The sequence below is a fragment of the Lagopus muta genome, chromosome 15 (genome assembly GCF_023343835.1).
Source record: "Lagopus muta isolate bLagMut1 chromosome 15, bLagMut1 primary, whole genome shotgun sequence".
NCBI classification, from domain to species: domain Eukaryota; kingdom Metazoa; phylum Chordata; class Aves; order Galliformes; family Phasianidae; genus Lagopus; species Lagopus muta.
The window spans coordinates 8,862,139-8,885,570 of NC_064447.1; the positions used below are offsets into that span (position 1 = coordinate 8,862,139).

The 23,432-nt window shown below is 49.3% G+C and overlaps 2 protein-coding genes across 7 annotated transcripts in view; one reads left to right on the forward strand and one right to left on the reverse strand.

The window, feature by feature from the left end:
- CASKIN1 (CASK interacting protein 1) overlaps positions 1–1,183 on the forward strand; it is a 28,296-nt gene extending 27,113 nt beyond the window's left edge. For all 4 annotated transcript variants that reach the window (XM_048962090.1, XM_048962091.1, XM_048962092.1 and 1 more), the window contains one exon: positions 261–1,183. In XM_048962090.1, the coding sequence (XP_048818047.1) occupies positions 261–357 (97 nt within the window). In that variant the 3' untranslated portion in view covers positions 358–1,183. The remainder of the gene's footprint in view (positions 1–260) is intronic.
- A 1,378-nt stretch (positions 1,184–2,561) lies between these two features.
- The window catches only part of TRAF7 (TNF receptor associated factor 7), a 28,618-nt gene continuing 7,747 nt past the window's right edge, over positions 2,562–23,432 (reverse strand). For 2 of the 3 annotated variants that reach the window (XM_048961923.1, XM_048961922.1), the window contains exons 2-21: positions 21,783–21,901; positions 21,472–21,529; positions 20,302–20,393; positions 16,635–16,751; positions 15,231–15,323; positions 13,542–13,575; positions 12,161–12,344; positions 11,341–11,475; positions 10,298–10,515; positions 9,827–9,900; positions 8,739–8,787; positions 8,146–8,273; positions 6,974–7,056; positions 6,457–6,496; positions 6,014–6,130; positions 4,884–5,006; positions 4,017–4,136; positions 3,727–3,858; positions 3,485–3,604; positions 2,562–3,238 (exon numbers count right to left, since the gene is read on the reverse strand). In XM_048961923.1, coding sequence (XP_048817880.1) covers positions 3,224–3,238; positions 3,485–3,604; positions 3,727–3,858; positions 4,017–4,136; positions 4,884–5,006; positions 6,014–6,130; positions 6,457–6,496; positions 6,974–7,056; positions 8,146–8,273; positions 8,739–8,787; positions 9,827–9,900; positions 10,298–10,515; positions 11,341–11,475; positions 12,161–12,344; positions 13,542–13,575; positions 15,231–15,323; positions 16,635–16,751; positions 20,302–20,393; positions 21,472–21,529; positions 21,783–21,863 — 2,013 coding nt within the window. In that variant the 5' untranslated portion in view covers positions 21,864–21,901 and the 3' untranslated portion in view covers positions 2,562–3,223. The remainder of the gene's footprint in view (positions 3,239–3,484; positions 3,605–3,726; positions 3,859–4,016; positions 4,137–4,883; positions 5,007–6,013; positions 6,131–6,456; positions 6,497–6,973; positions 7,057–8,145; positions 8,274–8,738; positions 8,788–9,826; positions 9,901–10,297; positions 10,516–11,340; positions 11,476–12,160; positions 12,345–13,541; positions 13,576–15,230; positions 15,324–16,634; positions 16,752–20,301; positions 20,394–21,471; positions 21,530–21,782; positions 21,902–23,432) is intronic. The other variant, XM_048961924.1, reaches the window with a different exon arrangement.

Here is a 23,432-nt window from a genome sequence, read left to right on the forward strand (position 1 = left end):
AGGATGCGGTGCATGGCAGGGAGCTGTGCGAGGGCTGGGGGCTGCGCTCTGGGCTGCGTGGGGATGGTGGTTTGGGAGGATGAGTACCACGGACTGGCGTTGGTGGTGACAATGGGGACAGGGCACTGGGGCATAGGAGGGCACAGGGGCTGTGGTGGCACTGGGGATGCTGACTACAGTGGGTTAAGGCCATAGCACAGGGCAGAGGTAGCCACGTGGTCCCAGTGCATGCACTGACCCAGTGCCCACCACTCTCCTAGCTCCACTGCAGAGGCAAAGAGCACAGGCAGCATCCTGGATGACATCGGCAGCATGTTTGATGACCTGGCCGACCAGCTGGATGCCATGCTGGAGTGAGGGGCGCGACGGCCCCGCGAACCTCAGGGCTTACGTGGGCACAAGGGCACAATGATCCGCGACCTCCCGGCCCCACCATCCCCTTTGTACAGCCGTCCCCTCCTGGACCTCCCATCCCTCGGGGTTTGCACAAAGAAGAAGATACCTCAGGATTGTGCTCACGGACTCGGCGCCCGCCCGCCACGGCTCCGGCAGGACTCCCTTCTGCAGAAGCAAAAAAATACAATAGAAGAAGCAAAGCAACACCACCCGGCCTGAAGCGCCCTGCTCGCACCAGATCCGGGTTTGGGGTTTTCTCTCCCTACCCGCGGTGGCCCCGTGGTTGCCCTGCCGGCCCCGGTCCCCGAATGTAGCACAACCCCGGTGCGGCACTGCTGGCATTCATCCACCCGTGCCCTCTTGTTCTGGTGGCGAGTCCGGATGGGCGATGCACTTAGGTTTCTTTAATTTTTCTTTTCATTTTCTCTTTTTGTCACTTTTTTTCCTTTGTAGTTCGCGAGCATTGGGGTGGGCACGGTGCTGGGTACAGCACCCGGATCCCTGCACCCGCTGCTCTCCAGCCCCGCGCTGCTGCTGTGGGCTCTTCACGTCGGGGTGGGAGAGGGGCTTTTTGTCGGTACCGTTGCAAATGGATGAGCTCCTGCTTGGGGCAGGTGGGGAGCAGCAGGTTGTGCCCCTGCCCAGCCCCTCGCCGCCAGGGGAGAGGACGTCATAAGCTATAACGAAGTATTAATTTATTGGAGGGGAAAAACGACTGAGAGATATAAAGCAGTATTTCCCCCATCTCCCAAATAATAATAATAATAATAAAAAAAAAAAGAATAAACTTTAACAAATATATATTTAAAAGATTTAAAAAAAAATATTAGCAATTATATATAAAGCAGTTTAAACAAACAAAAAAAAAATCAAGAGAGAACTGGATTTTAGCTTGAGAAAAACTATTAGATTATACTAAGCTGTGTGTCTTGTGGCAAACTCATTCTCCGAGTAGCACAATATTTACCTTTATCTGGGTGGAAGGTACGTGCAAGCCGTTCTGTTCGGGTTTTCCGTTGGGTTTCAGTGTACCGTCTTTCTTTTTACACAGTTAAGAACTCAAAGGATGTGCCTTGTTTTATGGAGGTTTTTGTTAACTCTTCTACTGGAGGTGTTTCGTTTCTTTCCGGAGTGTCTTCAGGTTTTCATTTGACTTTTTTTGGCATTCCTGTGTGTGTGTGTGTGTGTGCACGCGGTGTGTGCGTGCGTCCCGGCGCACGGCTGTACATTCATGTATAAACAGGAGTCTGGTTCAGTCGCTTGAGTTCTGATGAATGCATCTTTTTGTTTTTTGCTTGTGGTTCCCAACAAAGTGTTGCTGTACCTCTCTTTTCCCCGAGCCGCGCAGGCTGGGCTCGCCCTCCCCTCCTCCCTCCTTCCCATTGTGGTCGCTGATCCAGATGTGTTTGGCACAACTTTGAAATTTCTTTACAAAAAAAAAAAAAAAATTAAAAAAAATAATAAAAAAAAAATCACAACACACACACACGCAAAAAAAAAAAAAAAAAAAAAAAAAAAAAAAAAAGACTTTAAAAATAACAAAAAAAAGAAAAAAAAAAAAAAAAAGAAAAAAAAAAAAAATCACCCGCCTGAAAATATCTGTTGAAAGGAAAAAAAAAATATGTATCTACCAAAAAAAAAAATCCATAAAGTTCTACATGATGGATATATACATATATATATTTTTTATGATTAAGTTATGGACTCTGTATCGTATCCCATCTGTCAAGCTATGCATCTTGGTGCTTTCCCTGCTCTTCTGTGCTTAGATTTCACCTCTACTCGTCTTATTCTTCCTATTCTGAATAGTAGATGGCTCGTGGTGCTGTGAAGAAGTTTGCTCCTATACAAAGTCTGGCAACAAATATTTAAAGAAAAATAATAAAAAAAAAAAAAAAATAAAACCCTGCCGGGCTGCCACCCCTGTTTGTGACCCGAGAGGTGTCTCCTGGTGCGAGGGTCCTGATGCCATCGGGGCTGGTGGGGGCACAGCGGTGCCGCAGAGCTCCCAGTCCTCATTGTGCAGAGCTGGGTGGATATGAGGCACAGCCCAGAGCTCCCCTGTGCCTCTGCCCTGGGGGGAGCCAGTGCCAGCCTGGGGCGAGGGGCTGTGGGTGCTCCCCACCTGACTGCCCACCGTCCTGCAAAAACTCACGCCGGCCAGGAACAACTCTTTCCACTTTTATTGTCAATGAAGAAATAATCAAATCTATATTACAATCTTAAAAACAGTAGAAAATGTGAGTAAAAATGCAACAGAGGCTTTTTCTCTTTAATGTGGAAACCATTATTACAGGGTGGTGAACAATGGGCTTGTGTTATCTGAGAACTAGCAGTGGCGTAAAAATCGTACCTGGCTACTCAAGAAAACACCTCTTCCCAGATGGATCAGCCTGACATCTTGGCAGTAAAATTAAATACTAGAGACAGAAAGGGCTTGGGGACCTAACCCAGGGCACGGCCTAATGCTCAGCTCTACCATTTACATGGGACCACCTCCCAGCCCCCACCTGCGCCCACCCAAACCACTGGGTCCCGGTGCTGGCCAATATGACCGGCACGCTGCGGTGAGGGCACCATGCAGCTCTTCTGCATTCCCATGTGGCAGATCCGAGGGAACAACTGGAGCATCCGTGGGCCAGATCTATCCTGAGAGCTGCCCGCCGGGGTCCTTGCAAGGGGGAGAACCGCAGCTGACAGGCAGCAGCGGGCAGTGCTCGGTGCACAGAGGAGCTGCAGCAGTTCTTCGGAGTGGTGGCATCACCCAGCAGGCCGACGGAGGGAGGCATTTTTGGTCTTTCAGTGTGTAGAACTAGGGCGGCTCTCGCTAGCACGTCCAGACCTGGAGGAGACAACAGCAACTCGTGGTCATGACAGTTCTGAGCAGCTCCACTGGCTTCTCTTCGTCATCTCATGGAGTTTCTCTTTGGGTTTTCAGCCCCCACAGCACCTCTGCCAGGAGCTCAACCTCCCACCCGCTGAAACTCATCTCCTTGTTTATTTAAAGCCAACTCCTCCTTCATTTAACACCCAAGTTCTAGCACTAAGAAGAGACCAAAGCATCACGGAGAAGCCTAAGGAAACCAACCTTTACAGTGCTGTCCACAGCGCCAGAGAAGAGGCGGCCCCTGGAGACTGCAAGGGCAGTGACACTGCCCTGGTGCCGCAGCAGCGTCTGAGTACAGATCATGTTGTCCATGCTCCACACCTGTGGGCACACAGAAGGCATGAGACAGAAGAGGATTACTCATTCATCCTCTCCCTTCTAATGCTGTGTCACAACAACAGTGCCAAGAGCACAGACCCAGCTGCACAGCCCTGGACACGTACCCTGAGAGACCGGTCATACGATGCACTGAAGACTTTGGTTTGATCTGGTGTGGAGATGACAGCAAGGGCATAAACTGTACCCACGTGACCAGTCAGTGTGCGGACTTGTTCCTTGGTCTCTATGTCCCAAACCTGTGGAAGGAGAGCAGGTCATCATAACCTATTACAAGATGTTCATCCACATCTCCAAGCTCTGGGTGCACTGTGAAGGGACCAGCAGAGCCAGGCTCCCAAATCCTTGCCCCTCTCTCCCAGCCCAACACATACGTATTGAATCCTGCAGCCCTTACATGGATGAGGTTCTCGTAGGTGCCACACACGATGTGGTGGTTTGTAACAGCAATGGAGTAGACGCTGCCTCCTGATGTCTGCAGCACATGCACACACTCCAAGTTTCGGATGTCCCAAATCTGAAAGAGCCACCAGAGTGAAGGATGAGACCCACAAAGGCACCATTCTCCAGGAGGGAGCTCTCTTAAAACCATCCCCCAGACACCCAGCCCTGCTCCGTGTTACAGACTGATCTGTCCAGCTGGGAACGTTCAGTGCCAATGAGCAAAGTCATGCTGTCTTATTCAGCTGCCCAGCTTTGGATATCTAGGCTGAAAAAATGGCGGAGATTGCACGCTTTGTGTTTGTGACTGCACACACGTGCACAAATCTGCTCCTGGGAGCACAAGAAACCGATGCGGGCAAATTAATGGGGATTTATTAATAAGGGAGGGAAACTTCAAATTCTCTCGTGTCATCCAGATGCTGAGAGGTGAACTATTCATCAAAGCCTGAGCCAACACAGATGAGGGCACTTTGCAAAGCACGTACAGATTTATGGTAACTCTAGAGCCAGACAGTGACCTTCTCCTCTTATCAGCAGCACTGTCAGCACAGATAACGCTGCGGCAGCTGCAGAGGCAGTGTGAGGCGCCACGGCTGCGTGGCCGCTTTTATCTTAGCGAGCATCTGCACTCACAAGGAGCAGCCAGAGCCCTGAATTAGTGCCTATGAAGATGCAATCAGTAAAAGCTAGCATGTCAGCAGTGCTGCAGCAGTGTTCTCACTTCTGAGCACTGCCTTCTGCCCTGCTCAGCCAACCCATGCTGCAGAATACATATACGTATCAGGGACAGCCTATGGCTTACAACTGCCACGAGTCTCACCTTGATGGTTTGGTACGATCCGCTGTACAGATAGTTTTGAGAAGCCACCAGTGCTCGCACCCAGTGATTGAGACCTGTCAGTTCTTTCTTCAGTTTGAGCTCGGTACCCACGATATCCCAGACCTAAAGACAGCACAAACACACACAGAGGAGAGTCAGTACAGGGCCCTAAAAGTTCACAAAGTGGAATCTTGTGCTGGTTCTCCAGCCCCATGGGAATCAGCTGAACCCGCTGGCCGGCAGATACAATAACTATGCTGAATAAGCATGTTCCCAAGGGCTGGGAAAGTTTGAATGGAGCCTGCATTATTGCTGGCACAGACCCTTCCTTAGCAGAGCTATAGGCTTGGAAAACCTAAACCAAATCCTGCGCTGCACTTCTCCTCACAGCCTGTCTATTCCCACAGCTCCTGGAAAACGCTGGCTGAAGCCCTCTGAACACAGGGATCAACGGAGCTCCAAACAGCACTGCTGACCCACTCAGCTCACGTGGCAGAAAGTGGCTGGGGATGAGAAAAACAGAAGGCCCCATGTGCTGTTTTTGCTTAGTGCTGTCACTTCCAGCCCCAAGCGCTCTGCAAAACCACTCCAGGCCCAGATGAAGAAAAGAGCATGTGCTCTCTTACAGATGGACGGTCCCATAAGCCGCCTCACCAGGAGCTGGAAGCAGAACCAATGGAATCTAGCCAAGGCTTTAAAGGGCAACTTGCAAAGCTGTTCCCTGATTTTTTGCATGCTTTGGGAAAAGAACACTGACTCAAGATCCTTTGGAGGCGGTTTCAAACAGGCAGGTTGAATCCCCAGCCAATTCTGGGCACAAGGCACAATTCCCAATGATCTGAGTAGGTGTGTAAGGAGCCCAGGGAATCACACATTGGGGAACTGCCAACATCCTCCACCTGAAGCCTCAGGTTTACAGAGTTAAAAGGAACAAAAGGGTCTTTTTAGTCAGGTCTCAGAAAATCTCTAACCGGCACACAGCACACTACTGGCTGCTCTATGTAGCTCCAGAGAACAGAGTAATAAGATACAGACCAAAATGTCACTTGATTTCTATTTGGAAACTGCTACCTGGCAGCCTGCAGCATCAGTCCCCAAGTGAACCAAGAGGAGCTACCCCAGAGCTCTACCTTGATGGCTTTGAGGGAGCCACTGAACAGCATGTTGTGCGAGGAGACCAAAGTGCAAACAGGATTGTCATGCGCTCGGATCGTGTTCACTTTCTGCAGATTTTGGATATCCCAGACCTGCAAAGGAAAGGAGGAGAGCCTATGAGGGGCAGGAGCAGACCCTGGTGCTGAAGCCCTTCCTCTTTCCTTCTGGAGTGAAGCAAAAATACAGGCACTGGTGTGAGCCACCAGCCTGGCTCGATGAGCAGCATGTGCCCAGTCTGCAGGGAACACCCAAATCCAACCCTTGGGAACCTTGGTTAAAGGCTTGGCATAAAGCACACAAGATACCAATCCTATCACCAACAGCTGAAAAACGTTACAGAAACCAGGATGCAGGTCCCTGCTGCCCTATTAATCCCAAGTCTCCACTCCCAAGCACAGCAGGGGTCCCAGGTACTCACAATAATGGTGCAGTCAGCAGAGCCACTGTATAGCTTGTTCCTGTAATGTCACCACAAAACAAAAGAAGGTCAGCGAGGACAGCAGCCAGCGCATGGCCTCAGCTGGTTCCCAGGCTGTGTGCTGGGCCAGGAGCTGCAGCCCTACAGCTTCACTGGGACAAGTCCCAGAGCAGCTGGGACCTCAGGAGCAGGGCTGGGGCTGCGTGGGAGGCTGTGCTGGATTATCATTTCCAGCAGCAGCCCAGCATCATGCTGGTGAGCAGGGAAGGAAGAAACCAGGACGGCAGCAGGAGGTGGTTTGTCATTTTTAAAAGATGTGAGACTTATGAAGGGTTCCATCTAAAGGTGAGATCCAGGACTTTGGGAACTGATGGGGCTCCTCTTCCCACCACCCCCAGCTCCAAATGCACGCACAGTCCTGGCACATGCAGGACTTGGGATGGGAATTATAAGGGTGCACTCAGGAGGCTCAGTGCTCACTCCCTGTCCTGCAGGGCAGGTGTCCCTCAACACTCACCCCTGGATACAGAGAGCCAGTACAATTCCATCGTGACCTTCCAGGGTCTTTTGGCACTTGTATGTGGTACAGGTATCCCACACCTAACAGGAAACACAAGGCAGCAGAGGGTCACATGCCTGCACATACAGCAGCTGGGGGCCTGGGCAGGATGTCGGCAGACCACAAAGGCACGGAAAGGAGGAAACAGGCTGTCATCTGGGCACCTGTGTTCCTGTCTTCCAGGCAGAGATAAGCCTGTCTAGGAGAGGAAATTTACTGCAGAGGGTCAGGTTGAAGTTAACAAGAGACACTGAAGAGGAGCGCACACCAGCCCTCTCCAGCACTGCCTTTCACAGCCCCAGGCCAAAACAACACTGCTGAACCACAGAAGCAGCTCTCTGGCTCCTGTTTTAGCGATTCACACCCTGTCCCTGGGGGCAAACCACACAGCACAGCCTCCTCAGTCTCTGCCACCACAGAGCATTTCCCCACTAAGCTCTCTCTTGTCACAGAAAATGTGAGAATGTCGTGCTTAGCTCTGCTCTGAGTTGCCCAGAGCAGCCAGCACTGGGGAGAAAGCTGTTCTCCTCCAGTAAAACACAAAAAAAAACATTCTCTTCCATGTGGCTTTGCTCTCCCTGAAACAACCTGACCCCAAGTGGCTCCCCAGCTCAGCCAGCAGCCACCACAGTGACACTGGAAACTGCTGCTTAGGTTGCACTGGAGCACTGCTGTCAGTTTGTGCTACTGAAAACAGGGCAAAGAAAAACAAACATGCCATAAAACGAAAAAAAGTCTCATTTTATCAGGGGAAAATGGTGGGGTTTTTTGTTTGTTTGTTTGTTTTTTGAGGTGACATTTTATAACAAGGGAAAATATAATCAGATGCTGAACAGGGCTCAGATGCCTTAGACACCATATAAAGCAAAACCACAGAAAGCAGGAATGAGATTCTAATCAGGGCTTCACAAGAAAACACGATTTATCTTGATTTCCCTATCACTTAGCACTTCCCTACAGCAAAACTGAAGTACATTTTGCCTAACTATAACCATAAAGAATCATTAAGGATTTCAGGAGGAACATTGGGCAGTAATATGCCCCTCAGTCTCCCAGCTGAACTGGAGCTAAGCTTCTGCCTCACCTGGAGCACATACAGAAATGCAAAGTGGAAGAAGCAAAGCTCTTACCTTAATGGTTTTGTCTGAAGAGCCGCTGAAGAGCAAATCTCCTATGGAGTAAACACATAGACACCAGACGGGGCCCTGGTGCCCCACAAAGGTCCCCTTGCACTTGAAGATCTGCTGAGGGTCATAGGCTATGGAAAGAAGAAGGAAGGTAAGCATGGGAAAACAGCCACAGCACTCTGAGTGACCGTGGAGGGAACAGAGCTTCCCCCTTCCTTGAGCTTCAAGCTGCTGCAGCAGTCTGGCTGGAGGGTCCCATTCCTGCCCTTACAGCTCATTGCCTTATCACTGCTTTGAGCCCCAGTATTCTCTTCCCTTATGCAACTCCCAGGTTGGATCTAGGGAGGGCAGAGATGCAGAGCCCACTTGAGCCCAGCAACCAGTAAACCTGCAGCTCTGTCAGTTAGCCAACCCATTAACCAACTCTTCTGGCAATCATGTCCCACCAGTCTCCTGCAACAGTGGTGGTCCTGTGCACAAATCACTGCTGCAAACAGAGAAAACTGGTACTCTGCCTGCCTGTGACTCAGCCTGAAAGAGCTCACTGCCATCACCCAAAACCAGCTCAAGCAGATGAAAAACACAGGTATACTCACATCCAAGGATGCCCATGTTGAGTCGAGCATTAATGTGGGAGAGCTCATCCTGAAAAACAGAACAAACTGCCTGAGCTGCAGAGCTATCAAGACCAGCCTGCCCTTCTGGGCACTGTCCCCATCCACTGCTAAAACAGCTCTCATGTTTGGACAGATTTTGACTCCCTGTGCAGGCTGTCCCCCAGCAGCTGACTCATTTTCCAATCAGAGATGTCCTGCCCTAGGACTGTATGTCTACATCCCTCTGTCACCTTCCTCCAGGGACCACAGGGTTCTGACAGCGCCTCAGTCCTGCACTAAACTCTTCAGTATTCATGCAGGCACAACAACACCTTTCAGAATATACTGTCCTTGCTCTGCCATTCACCAGATTGCTAACTATAATCAAATCAGTTATGAGGGCTGCTTGCTCAGCTTGGCTTTTGAAGCCCACACTGTTGGAGAAGAACTGGAAGATCTCTCTGCAGTCTCCTCCACAGCCCACTTACTACTGTACCCATGGGGATTCAGTTCATCAGTAGGCTTAGGTAAACCAGAGCAAGCTCCTCCTAATCAGTACAGCCAGTGGGATGCAGTCTGCCTGAGGTAAGAAAGAATGTCTGTCCAACATCAGTGCCTGAATAAGATCCAAAATCATGAGACATCTCTCACTCCCAGCTTGTTAGCAGGGATTTGCTTATTTGCCTGCTTTCTCTGAAGGCAAGGAGGACATGTTGTCCCTGGCCAGTATGAAAAGTACAGCTGCTTTCAGGCTTTGGAGCAGAGTGCTCTCTGTGCAGCAGGTGTCCTTTACTCTGGTTACACCTTCCAAGAGCAGCAACAGGCTAAGAAAAGGCAGGAGAAACAATTAAAGGAGCAACCTAGATGCAGTACCTAAATACACCCACTGAGCTGCCTGTAATTCAGCCTAGAGGAAATCTTCACCCACACACCAGTTGCTGTAAAAACAACCCAAAGGTGGGGTGTGCAGAGTCAGCAAGCTGGAGGGAACCCCAAAGACTCCCCCCACCATAGGAAAAGCCCAAGGAACAGCAGAGGCAGGATCTGACTGAGTGCAACCCTGCCCAGCCCCAAGGCCCCGTCCTCACATTCAGCATGGAGGCATCCCTGCGGAACTCCATCAGGTCCTCGCTCAGCTTGCTCTGGTTCTCATCCAGCACATCTATAAGGGAGTGACAAGATCATGGTTACTGCCGAGGCCCACACAGCACCCAGGAGAATGGAGCAGAGGACACACACTGACATCTAACTTTTGGAAAGGGCTGGGCATGGCACTCCAGTATTTTTGGCTATTCTACTGATCTTTATGGGGATGTGTGCCAATGGACTACACAGAAAGAAGCCACAAAAGAAAGGTGGTAGCTGTCTGCAGACATTCCTAGGATTTGCCATAAGAGCAGCAACTGGAGGCCCCATGATTACAGGCAGCACAGAAGTCAATAGGACCCCTCTTTGTTCCTCCTGTTTTAAAAACAGAATGAATCCTATAACATAGCATCCTACCAGTGCTGCCCTGTCCCTACAGCTCCAAGCAGACAGCTCATCTGGTGCAGACTCACCAAACTTGAGTTCCAGATTCTTCTCCAGCTGGTCAATCTTCTCCGAGAGCTTCCCCAGCATGGAGCGCAGGAAGGCAATTTCCTGGTCCTTCTGGGCCATTGCCACCTGCATCTCATGGAAGCGATCATCTGTCTGCTGCAGAAACTCTTTCAGACCCTCAAACTTGCACATCTCCAAATGGGTCTCATAGGTGTCTTGATTTCCTATGAATGTACACCTACAAGGGGAAGGCAGACACCGGTTTGGAGCAGGTCACACTCTGGGAAACCTACTTGCTCAGTTGGCTCCAGGCTTTTGTGAGCCCCCAGCTATTTGTCCCCTACAAAGAGCACTGGTACTGCAGTTCACCATCATGCTGGGTTACAGAGACCAAGTAGCTCCCATTCTTCTGGCCAGGGTACTGGCCCCAAAGTGGTTTGCCTGTCTGTCTACCGAGGTAGATGCAAGAAGCAGCAGATCTTAGGCAAGAGACACGATGTGGTGTCCACTAGTGCTCACCAGAAGCCCAATCTAAGAGCCATCAAAACCAGTGGAAAAAACTGCTGCTGACTTCAGGTGGTGCTGGCTGCAGCATGGCAAGGAGTAAAGACTGCTTTGTCAGGAGTTCCTTTCTCAGCTTCTGCCAAGACATCATTACCACAACAGAAAGTTTAGCTGTGCAGCCTGCAGAGAACTCTTAGCCCAGGCCACACCTCTGCTCATGTGGCAGTCAGCCTTCTGAGCGGTCCCCAAGCCCTGGGAGAAAGGCTGGCTTGCAAGACACTGCCACGGTACTTGCTCTGTCCTCCAGCTCATTCTGCTGCTCACACACCTCATCCCAGCTGCCAGCAGAGCTTACAGTTGGGTGGCATGAGCTGCCTGTTCTCAACAAGAGGCCTGGGGGCTGCCTTCTGGAAGCTCTGCCAGCCTAATTGCAGTCTAAGGCACTGCAATGGTAGAGCTGTTCACAGCCCATGGGGCTACCACAGGGCTGCAACAGCCAAAAAGCAGCTTGGAAACGAGCTCAGTGCATCCCTCCCACTAAAAAGCACCAGCTCCTTACCCATACTTGGAATGGGGACACTTGATGTGTTCGCACTCTTTCAGATGTGCCTCCAGGTTCATTTTCAGGAGAGGTGGGCAGCTGGGGTTATTGGGGCAACGAACTGGCCTGTAATCACAGCTGCTTTCATGATCTCTGCCCATGGAGAAAAGCAAAAGGAAGGAAAAATCAGTGACAAGCAAAAAATTAACGGAAATCACACAGATCATCAGGAAAGGAGCTAAGCAGGCCTGTGATAAAAAAGCCTGCCATTCTAATGCCATAATTACAGCTTTAAACTTTTATTTGGTCAGCAAGTTGGGAGCAATAGGTCACATTTATGCAGGGAACATTAAATTTTGCAGCTCATCAGTTGAGCCTTCAGCTAGCTATTAGCAGCAGGCAACAGCCAGGTGACAGCAGGAAAGTGAATAGATACAGGATAAGGAGAGAAATGAATTTCAGAAAGCACATTCCCAGGATACAACCAGGATGACTCCTTTTACAAAAAGAATCCCTGAGTCCCTCCTTGACCACAGTCACAATGTTCCACCCCAGAAGTGAGGTGGCTGCTTTCACACTGCCTGTCCTGATTCTGATTGCCAGGTAAGCCACGAACACAGAACAGCACCTTTTCCCCAAGACCTGACCATCTGTCCCCATGCTCAGATTGAGACATAGTGAAAAGAACCGTCCCCAAGTCCTTCTGCCTGTTTCCACATCTTTGCACAACCAGAAGAACGCTGCAGGTGGGAGCTGTGCTGTCCCAAGGGTATCTCAGCAATTGCTGGTGGTGGGGGCCCTGCCTGGGGAGGCTGTGTGCTGGTGACAAACCACTTACTTCCTGACACTCAGTTTAATTGTAAACGGGCATCCACGGGGGTCCACCTCAAAGGCAGCAGGCTTACTGCTGGCTGCAGGCCGGCAGCCATACTTGCAGTGAATGAAGAGCTCCCCGATCTGCTCAGCCACCGCAATGTTGTTCACCACCACAGTCAGCTTGGCGTTGTCCACAGGGCACTTCTCTGCAGGTGGGGAAGAAAAAGAGTCAGTGAGGGCTGAGACGCTGCGGGAGAACTTCAAAGAGTCTCTGTGTGTGAGATTTTATTCTTTACCCTTCCCTATCCAAGACGGCCAGCTCCCAAATCGGTGACAGTGGCATGAGCCATGAATACTCACACATGGTCTGCAAACTGCCAGCTCTGATTTGCCTTGGAAAAGTTCTATTTTGTGTTAATTCAAGGCAATTCAAGATAATCATCAGTGAAGGAATGCCACTCTCCTTGAAGCAACCTTGTGTATGCTGAATTGCAGAAGTATACATGGAAAGTGCCCACACATCTGCTGATCGCGCACACATAATCCCATCTCCCACCCCAACACAAGCTGAGGGGACAGGAACAATCCAGGGCTACAATTGCAAAGCCTTTGGTTGCAGAAGTGTTGGTTGGGATAGACACAGTGACAGAGAAATTGGTATGCAAAGCAGGGTGACTCGCTGACATGCAGAAGATGAACATCTTAAGGCAGAAAGAGCTACTGTTTGCTGGGCTCCTCAGGGAGCTTCCTCAGGGCTTGCTGTTCTGGTAATACAAATGGCTTTGTGCTGAAACAAGAGGGACACAGGCTCATGCCAAGGGAAGTAATTTTTGGAGTGCAGAGACCAAACCAAGAGGGAGGTGGTCAGGCCAGGCTGTCAGCCAGAAGCTGGGGCTCCAGCAGGCTGCTGGGAGAGTGGGGTGAGCTCCAGCAGCTCTGCTCTGCAGGCGGAGCTGGCACTGAAGGGATATGCAGACAGAGAGCTGGCACTAATGGGTTGGGGGAGGAGGGCTTGGTGATTTCTTGCCAAACACAGCCCCCTTGTTCCCTGGATGGGTAGCCACAGAAAGCTTTCATTCTGAAATCAGTGGGTCAACTCTGGGCAAGACACGTATTATCCTGGGATTATCCACTGCCTATTCCTGGATTTGAGAACATCCTGTGCCCAAAAGCTGGGCCCAGCTCTCCAGTGCCCATGCTACACTGCATACCACCAAAGCTTAGGGCAGCTCAGCCACCCGAGTCCCAGTCCCTCACTGCTGCAGTGGTAGCCAGGGACTGACAGCTTGTTTAAAGCCCTTCAGATATCATTCTAAATGAGCAGGTTTCTTTTAAGTGAAAGCAAACAAACCAGAAAATGACAGCGTTTAGGCTACATCACACAAGAACAGTTCTGTACTCACCAGATGTTAAGGCACATCTTCTACAAAACGTGTGCTGTGGAAACAAAGAAGAAAAGCAGTGTCAGCATAAACTCTATCAGATAAATTATCCCCTGTGGCTAATGATGGGAAAGGTTGGAGAGCCCAAAGCCAGTTGCACAGGGATCTCAGCAGCTGTTCAGTCTGCTGTGTAGCTCAGTGTGCTCTTGGGTCTGTAGAAGAGAGCAAAAACAGGCTTAGAGGGGCAGCTGCTACAGGCAGCTGAGACTCCAGCACAGCTCCTGTTCCTGATAAGCACTAAGTACATGTTTGATGCTTTGAGGATCCTGCTCTACTCAGATCAGGATATAGACATGTCCTGCAATACTGACATTCCTACTCTCCAAGACCACATGGATTTATCTACTTTGCTCTCCATTTTAGTCCATGCCACTTCTCTCCTTTTCCTGAGCACTCTCCAAGCAGAAGAGCATCAGTCTCTCCCTGCCCTTGGCCAGTCAGCCCATCACACACACTCTTCTGTAGCTCTTCTAATGAAGCTGTCCAGCTGCTAGGTGGACGGGACAGCTAATTTGTAAACCCATTAAATACACTGTAAATTCTGCCCCTTGATATAGCTCACTCTCCATTTTTACAGCAGAAATGTATGGCAGCTATTTAACCTGATAAAGTAGCAAATTCAATCTAACGTGCTAAAGAACATAAAGAAAGGAACGATGTCCGCGGCACTTCATGGGTCCTGAACTCACCCTGGTGGGGTCCTGGGGACTCCTCAGCCACATTTCCCTGCCCCAGGGCTTGGCAGCAGCACTGCAGGTACTGCAAGGCACTCTTCAGAGCGTTTCTGCAGCCCTGCTCACATGGCCTTTTCCTGCCCTGCACAGCTGCATGCTGCTCTCTCCAGAGCTGCAAAACCAGAACTGCAAATGAAGCCACTCTGCTTCCTGCAGATTATTTTTTCCAATATTAACCAGTAAATCTTTGTTTCCACAAAGAGCTGCTTATTGAAATGATGCAGCAAAACTGAACCAGCTTCCAGAACCTCCGGGGACAGCACCCCCTACAATAAACAATCCCACTCTGAGCTTGTTGTTACAGTTCTATCCTAGCAATCTGAAGCACATCAGAAGCATTAGTGAGCCCGTCACAAAACCATCTTTCTTCAAACATAGCACAGAAGCAGTAATAATATACAGCTTCTATTAAAATCTCAATAAAATGGAATATAGAAGAATATTCATAATACTCTGTGCCTTTCATTAGAGGATGCCAAATCCCTCTGCAAGCATTAACTAAATGAAGCTTCAAGCCATTCCTGTCTTTAGAAAACAGTTTTTTAACAACTGAAAAGCAACTGTTTCCAGGGTGCCCAGAGGCAGCAACACCCTGCAGAGCCCTTCACACAGGGAATAGGAGCTTTGACATCACTGAAGCCAAACCAGGGAGACCGAGTGTGGCCAGGACTGGCAAGCTGACAGTATACTTCTTTAGGGAAAAGCAGACCAGTTGTGAACAAGCCTTGGGCTTCTCTGGCTAACCGCACTGCCCTGCATGCCTCATGCAGACAGGTTCAGAGCTGCCTTTAGGAAACCTGCCACGTGCTCAGCAGCATCTCTGCAGCCACTGACAGCCACTGGGACAGTCATGGCTTGGCTGTGGGTCACCTAAGACATCTGTGGAAGCTCATGATCTGGAAGAGTACTGCCTTACCCCACAGGTTGTGATGACTGGATCCTTAAACACACTACAGCACAGTTGGCAGCACAGCTTCACGGACGGCTGTTCAGCAAACACCAGTGGCTCCTAAAGAAGAGAGAGAAAAGGACAGAGAGCAGAATTAAAGCAAACCCAGGAGCTTTCAACTCTGCAAAAGGCTCAGCAAAGCAACTCTTCAGGGATGAGCCAGGGGCCCAGGACACACTAAGGATGTCATTATCTCTAAATAAATATTTGCTTGGATCTGTTTATTTCCAGCATGCAGGAGGCAATGGAGGAATGACACTGGGAATGTCTGGAGACCCTCAGATCATCACAGACTGGGAGTCACTTGTATCTGGCTGGACTGGAACACTGACAGCAAACTGCAGAGACCATCTTTGTGTGAAAAATTCAAGTCACCAGAACTGCATACACTGCACTGCCTGGCACTCTCTGCATGGTTGGACTCAACAGTGTGGTGTCAAAAACATTCTGGGTACTAAGCCTGAAGTTTAAAAGCCATTTTAAAACAGCTTGCCCTTCTGTATTTTGAAACACCCTGAAGGAAGTGTTCTTTCATTCCCTTATGATACAGAAATAGCACTGCCCTGCCCAAATGGGCCCAGCTCTTCAGATTTGTTACCAACAGAGACTGCTGGAGCAAGGGCACTGGGCATATCCTATCTGATTGGCACAGCTCAGATCAGAATGGGGCTCAAGGCATTTTGAACCAATCACTGCAGCATTCTGAACCAATCACTGCAGCTTACTCTGCCTTTTCATCCCACACCGTTCTCACAACTGCAAACATGACCCCCTGGGTTCCTAAATATGAAACACAAACTTTTATCCTCGATCTGTGACAAAATGCCACTTGACCTTTCGTTCATCCACTGTGGGCTTAGGCACTGGGTCACAAGCTAAGCACTGCTCAGAAGTGCCTTCCCCTACAGGGAGGGACATGAGGGCAATTCCTTGCTCCCCCTTGGGGCTTACAATTAAGTCAGTGGGGTGCCACACAGCCCTAAAGGCAGGATGGGGCTCTGAATCAGGGAGGAATTGTGTAGCTTGTCTGGGGCTCAATCACCAGCTTCAAGATTTACTGCTCCCTCCTGCTCTATAGCAGAGCCAGGGAATCACGCACCACTCTGCAAAGCATTACAGTTTTTCAGAGAAGCAGAAAAGACTCACCATCATCCCCTCTTTACATATGGGGAAATGGTACACAAGGAAGCAAACTAACTTGCAGAAGTCAGTAGGGAAAACAAAATTATAACCACGAGTCCTGAACCTTAGTTGCCAGACAACACGAAAAGCTCCCCGTGCTAGCGGTATGTACTCACAGGAGTCTGCTAAGTTACTCTTTTGACACTGAACTTCCTAATACTGCTCCTTCCGACAATCCCAAATACCTACTGGCTCCTCCTCTTCCTCATGGAGTGAGAACGTTGAGCGCAAGGACATGTTGGACTCAGAGTGCAATGAACGGACGGAGATAGCGGAGTCAGAGCGGCGTGGGGTGCTGATCGGAGGCTTCAAAGAGATAAAAACCAATTCTTGTTATTGCAAATAACTCCCCCTGCTCCAAAACCCTACGCACAGAGAGTTCAATTCAGCCCCCCCCTCCACCAAACTCAGCTGCTCCATTTGTTCATCCACTTTGCCAAGCTGCTCTGAATGGTCTCTGCGTGCCTCCCTGCTGGGGACACCACGCCGCGCAGGGACAGGACGGCCACCATCCAGCTCCAACTCGCTCAACTAAGCCGACATCCAGATTCCAAGCACGTCACTTTCTCAAAGGTGCATTTGTTTGGATACTTACTGCGCCCACCCGCAAAGTAATGGCTTGGAAGAATTAATCCTGCGCAGAAAGCTGTGTAAATCTCCCCCAGAGACAGCTACCAGCCCCTGCAATTTCTCTAATCTCTGCAGCAGCACTTGTTGTTTCGTTCGCGATCCAACTTCTGCCAATTTTTTTGCGTAAGTGTGCAGACTTCCTTCTATTCAATTCAGCAACAGGCTGACTTTGTCGCTTCCTGCTTGGGAGGGGAGAGCTCAGCGGACACTGCGTGCACCAATCAAGAAAAATCCCACTGGTTACGGCAGCCTTGGGGTTGGTTTTGAGGGAGTGCTGCCACTGGAATATTAACCAGCAACACATCCCAAAGGGTGCACTATCAACCAGCAGCACGTAGCTGAGATACAACTCAATGTCAGAGCCAAAATGGAGACTTCAGACCACTGGGACTAGGGGGCTACAGCAGCTGGGAACTCAGCTACTGCCACATAATTGAGTATCTCCAAGCAGACCCCACCACACTGGGCTGCTCCCTCTGCTACCCTGCATACAGAAAATGCCTTGCTCGTGTTCAGTCTGCCCTGGGTGAAAACATGGAACATCACACCCAAGAGCAGGTGAAACCAATGAAAGAGGCCAGGAGGGGCAGTCAGGAAATTCAGCAATAAAAGATGCAAAATGAGCTTCAGAGAGAGTGCACTGCAGGGGGAGTACAGTCCTCACTGGGCTGCAGGAGAGGAGCAGCACAGGATCCTGCTGGTTCTTCACACTGCTCCGCTCTGTAATTTTCATGATCCTGGGATCCCAGGAAATCAGCAATGCTGCATCTGCTTAGAAGCCAAAGTATAAAGCTCTTTCTATAAAAGGCATGTTTATTGGCTAAATATGTAAACCTCGAGGAAGAATAGTTATGAAGTAAATAAATTCTGTGCATATCCATTTATTATTTCCCCCCACTAGTAACACAAGTTACCACTCGTAACACAAGGTATTAAAACAAGAAGAATGACTGTGCATAGCTCCTATTCTGGAAGTGAGACAGAGATGAGGGCAGCAAAGGCAGGCTCTGCAGAGGCAGTTTCAGCAGCAGCACAGCCCATGTGCATCATCAGGCTGCAGCCAAGAGCATTTCCAGAAGGCTGGACGTAAGCCATGGCCTGGCTAGGTGTAAGACACCATCTTCAAACAACCCGAAGGATGGAGTGCTCGCACATCTTTTGATTGAATAGCCTGTGGCTGGCTGGTTACTCGGCCACAGGCAAAGCTCCCTGTGAACTGCTGAGAGCTTGGACAGCCACAGCGAGCCCATCATCCAGCAGTTCACACTTGCCCTGATATTCAGCTGTAATCTTTAGGGCAGAGTTCAGAGAACCTATTCAGAGAACAGGTCGTCTCCCACCCTCTCCATGAGTGCTCCAATACTGCCCTTGCTCCTGCTCCCCGAGGCTGGGAACACATGGCACTGTTTTCAGGGAGGATGACAGCAGATGCTCACTAATCCCTGCCTTGCACACAGAACGCTCTGCTCTGCTTTAGGTTTCATTAAGAGAAACTTTAAAAAGAAAGAAGGGGGAGAGGGCTACAGGAGGGCTCTAACTCCTCTCCACCTGTCTCTGTGATGGCTGACAAGCCCTGGAGAAGGATAAAACATAGTAAACATAATGACCAGGAAGGGAAATCCCAGATTATTTCTTAACAAAGCAAAGAAAGCTTCATAAAGGGGTTAACAAAAATTTGTCTGGAGCAGCAGGCAGAGCAGAGCAGCTCATGGTTTATTAGCATCTCATGCTGCAGGCTGCTTCCTGAACCACTCATTACTCCTTTTGCTATTTTTGCTTAACAATACTTAGCACTCCAGGAAAGGTAGACCTGATGCTGTCCAAGAAAGACAACTGAGAATAGGTCCTAGGAGAGACCTCCCCTACTGGCTGCACACCTCATTGTGTAACACAGGTTTTCAAAGGAGCCAGGGAGCTTTTCCATCAAACATGGCTAAACGTAGTGTCCCCAGCATCCATGGTCTTCAGGAAAAGCCTCATCTCTACGCCATAAGAACTGCACAAGCCATGAAAAGAGAGCAGTGAGCACAGCATTTGGCCCACTGGGTTGGTGCTGGCAGCCCAGGGGTTCTCTGAAGCAGTGGTTCAGCACCCTGAGGTCAGTGATGTGATGGAGAGCTGTGTCTGTCAAGGATATGAGCCAAATGTTCAAAGGATTTTTTGAAAAACAAACACATGCTCACATAAAACACAGCAAGATCTCTGAGCAACAGAAGGAACTTTATAGGATGCTGACAATAAAGCTCTTTGCAATCTGGTGTCAAATTTATTTTAAGAAGTGCTGCTGCTCCACACTGTTGCTGCAACCCCAGGGCCTAAATGAATCAGCAGCAGTGATCGGTTTCCCAGACTCTGAAGCTGGGTCTCCTGAGCTGACAAAGTCTACACGCACTCACTTCAAATGGAGAGGTTCCTACTCACATGCCTAAATCTAAGTAGGAGCCTGTGGTTGTGAGCTGGGGCACCAGGCACCTGATCAAGTGCTGCTTTTGTTGCTGAGGTTTGCTTTGCTGTTGCCAGTCTCGATTTAATTGATTTATTCAATTTCATTTCTCTTCAAGCAACTAACCCTGATGGCTGCTGGGTCACTAAATTGCCAAAAAAGTAGTGTGTAAGTTGAATGAGGAACTGGATACAAAACCAGGCAGTGCTTCCCTGCAAAGACACCGTGGGACATGGGCACATTTTTCTGAGGAGACCTTGCTGATGTAATCCCCAGGAGCTGAGCTGCCTGCAGGGCTGTACATCCCACTGCAGGTTTCAAGCTTGCTCCCTGTGGTCAGAAGCCCCACCTGGAGGTGGAAGGAGGAATGTATTTTCTAGTCATAGCTGCTGGATCAGCTGTGCTGCTGATGGAAGTTTACACAGCCACAGCTACCGGTGCCAACAGCCCAGGAAGGTCAGGGCATTCTGCTTACAACAGAAGGCAGGTACACCCTTACCAGTAGGTCTGTGGGATTTGTAGCTCTCAAACTCTGTAACAACGTACTGCTTTCAAGCAGTCTGAAAATGAGGCCCAGCAGACAGGTCAGAAGCAGCCTCTGCTGCCCCACTGCCTAACCATGGGAGCAGCCAGGAAATGCCAACTCTGCTCCTGCCTCCACCGCAGCCATCTGTAACTGATGTAACAGTGCATGGGAATGTAGAGGGAGACAGAGGAACGTCAGATGTCATTTGAGATACAACCAGCTAAGCCAGTCACAAGGGGCCTCTTGGCAACACCTACCATGCCATCGTCCTCATCTCGTGGGGAGTAGGTGAGTGTACTGGAGGAAGATGGAGTCCGACGATGCTGCTTAAAAGTATTGGTTCCATCAGCTTTAAGGCAAACGAGAAGAAAGAAAAAAAAAGCTCCTTAGTAACATTTCTAAGCTACAGGTTTCTGTAGCTGTAAGTGCTCCTTGGGAAAAGAAGAGTAGGGACTCCCCTGCGTCAGTTCCTGACCTGAACACATCAGCACACACAGTAATCCTGATCTCTGACAGCTTGCTGAAGTGCACGCAATCCTTTAAAGGGAGCTTGCCCAACAAAAAGCATAGATAATTTCCTCCCAGGCCTATAGGTTAAAAATGCTAATAAAAGGAAACCTTCCACACCCACAAGTGATCAGTCAGATCACTTAGATCTAGGGAGGTTTGGATACTTCTCGTAGCACAACAGAATCATGCTATACTAAATCAGAGGTTTGCATAAGGACAGTATTACTGACTAGCACAAAATTTTAGATGTAAATACTCAGGAGTCCAAAATGATCCAGAGTTTACACATGTAATCCAAACATTTCCTCCAGGAAGGTCATTAATTTCCTTATCTAGATCGGTGTCAAGTGCCAGTTTCTTGTCTTTACTAAAGTAAGGATATTTTTATTCCAAAGTGAAACCAGATCTCTTCCCACATTCACACTGAGTGCCAGAGCTCAGACTCCTCACCTGCTGGGCTTTGAAGAACAAAGCAGAAGAATTCTAAATGAGCAGGTACATTCACGCCCCCTCCTGTCTGAGCTAAAAATGACCACAGAGATTTTACCAAAGTGTACAGAGTGACAAACGGGCAAAGATCAGAATTTCCAGCCCTGGTAACGATTGCATGAGAATTCACACGGATAAATAAGATTTGAAACTAAGCTTTGTATCAGATCCTGTTGTGCTATCCTAATTTCAGCAAGATCTTCCCAGTTGTTCTGCTCATGCTCATTCCATCACTCCTGGTGAACAGATGTCGTGATTAAGTAACACTTGAGCTGTGTAATACTAACAACAGTACTCTGGCACCTGTCTGCAATGAACACACAGTGACTGTACCAACAGCTCTGTGAGCTGTGAAACGACGACGAGAAGAAGCCTAAGATTCTTGTCCAGTGCTCTGGGAAGAAGCCCCACACATGAAATGCACTCACCCTTTGTGATAGTCGTCACAGCAGAGTACGCCGGCCCAAAAGTTGTTTCCATTCTTGTCTGAAATATAGACAGAATGAATGTCAGTGTATCCATGCAGCACAGCCTGAAGGCTTGCTACTTCTCCTGAACTGGTAACCATATATATGAACACAGCCTGTATGCATTCTTCAGTTTCATTTGTGGATACTGTGATTTTTCAGGGGAAAAAGTATCAAATTTTCCATCATTGTCATCATTTTCTCAAAAGAAAGGATGAGAACACGAGAAGCAGCCCCAGCCCCTGCCCAGTGCTCACGGCACCCACACTTACCCCGTTAGTGTTTTCTGAAGCAGTGATGTTTGGTGTGCCACTGGAGAAACGATTGAAGCGAGCGTTCTTGTTTGAGCTCATAATCTAGACCAGCACTTGTTAGTCATGGGAAGTTTGCTCTGTGGAAGAAAAAAGACAAAAAGAGAGTTAGGTTCATTGTACATCTTCCAGGCTCAGGGAACACTTTCCTCTAGTATGAAATCCAAGTATTTACCTAAACTCACATGAGCCGGGATTTTCAGAAGCAAGTGGCAAGGTCAAAGTCAGGCCCCTTCAAACCACTCCTGGGAGAAGCATTCAGCATTTTCCAAAAAATCCAGCATTTTTTAAAATGACTCCTTAATCTCCCATATACTGGAACACTCATCATCATTTTACAAGTGTACAATCACTTCAGTTGCAGATGAGACCCCTCAGCAGTCAAAGAAAGACAGCATCCCACTGTCCCTCTATCACTCTGTTCCAAATGAGACCCACAGCATGTGCCAGCTGTGTCTGACAGTCCCAGCACAGAGCACACCACACTCCAAACAGGCAGACGGATCTGAGCTAAAGCCTTGGACAAAGCCTGAGCCTACAGAGTGTCAAAGGAGCTGCACATGCACAGAGGGCAAAAGGATGTAAAGCTGTACCAGCAAAGCCCTTATCCCTCTAAGAAAGAAACCTTACTTCAATTATCACACCTGTGATTCTGGATCTCACTCAGCTCCTGTTCAAAAACAGCCCATATATCATCACCCAGAGAGAGAAATCCCCTCCCTCAGAGGGCGCGCTGCTCTTCTTCAGCTGTTTACCGGGTTCAAGTTTGCAAAGTCAAAGCATTGCACAATAATAATCTGTGGAAGCACATGGAGTTTGCTTTCTTTAACTTCTGCTGAAACCTGATGCTGGCTTGAGAGTTCTATAAGAACTTTAGGGAGGGGTGCTGAAGCTGCTCCCCCAGGAAGGAGCTGCAGCTCCATGCTGCCATTTTGCCTTGGACAGAAGTTCCCACTGTGGGCTCAGCACAGCAGGGAGCTCTCCTCCTTGGCTGCCCCTTCATCCTCGTAGCTGGAAGTCACTGCTGGCACTCACAGCCTGTCCCAGCCCGCACAGTGCTCCAGGAATAAGCTGCTGAGGAAAAATCCCGATTAAGGATCCCTTTTTATCCAAGGTACAGTTAAATCTTGGTGTTCTCCCTGCCAGCCACAGAGTCCAAGGGCTAAGCAGGCAGATCAAACAAACAGCAGCAGTGAGAACTGACTGGCCAGACACAGTTGACTAAATACACAGCCCAAATCCGTTCTTTGCTGGTGCTTGGCTCTCCTCCTGCAAGCACCATGGGCTGCAGCTGGGCAGGGCAGTGGTCCTGGTCCCACTCCTTGCAGGAACATCTGCCTGCAGCCTGCAGCCAGGTTGGGGCTGCTCCCCATGCAGCTTCTCCTGCTGCCGGCTCATCAAGAAGCAAGGTGACTTGGCTCCTCACAGCAAAGGATCTTCTTTTATCCAAGGGTGACACATCCCAAATCTCCAAGCACTTCATAACAGTGTGTGATCACCTCTTTTATAGATGGGGAAATTGAGGCTCAAGGTGTGACATGACCAAGCAGTGCAGCTGGGACCCTTCAGAGCTCCTTCAGTCACAGCCCAAAAGCCCCTGCTTTGCATGCA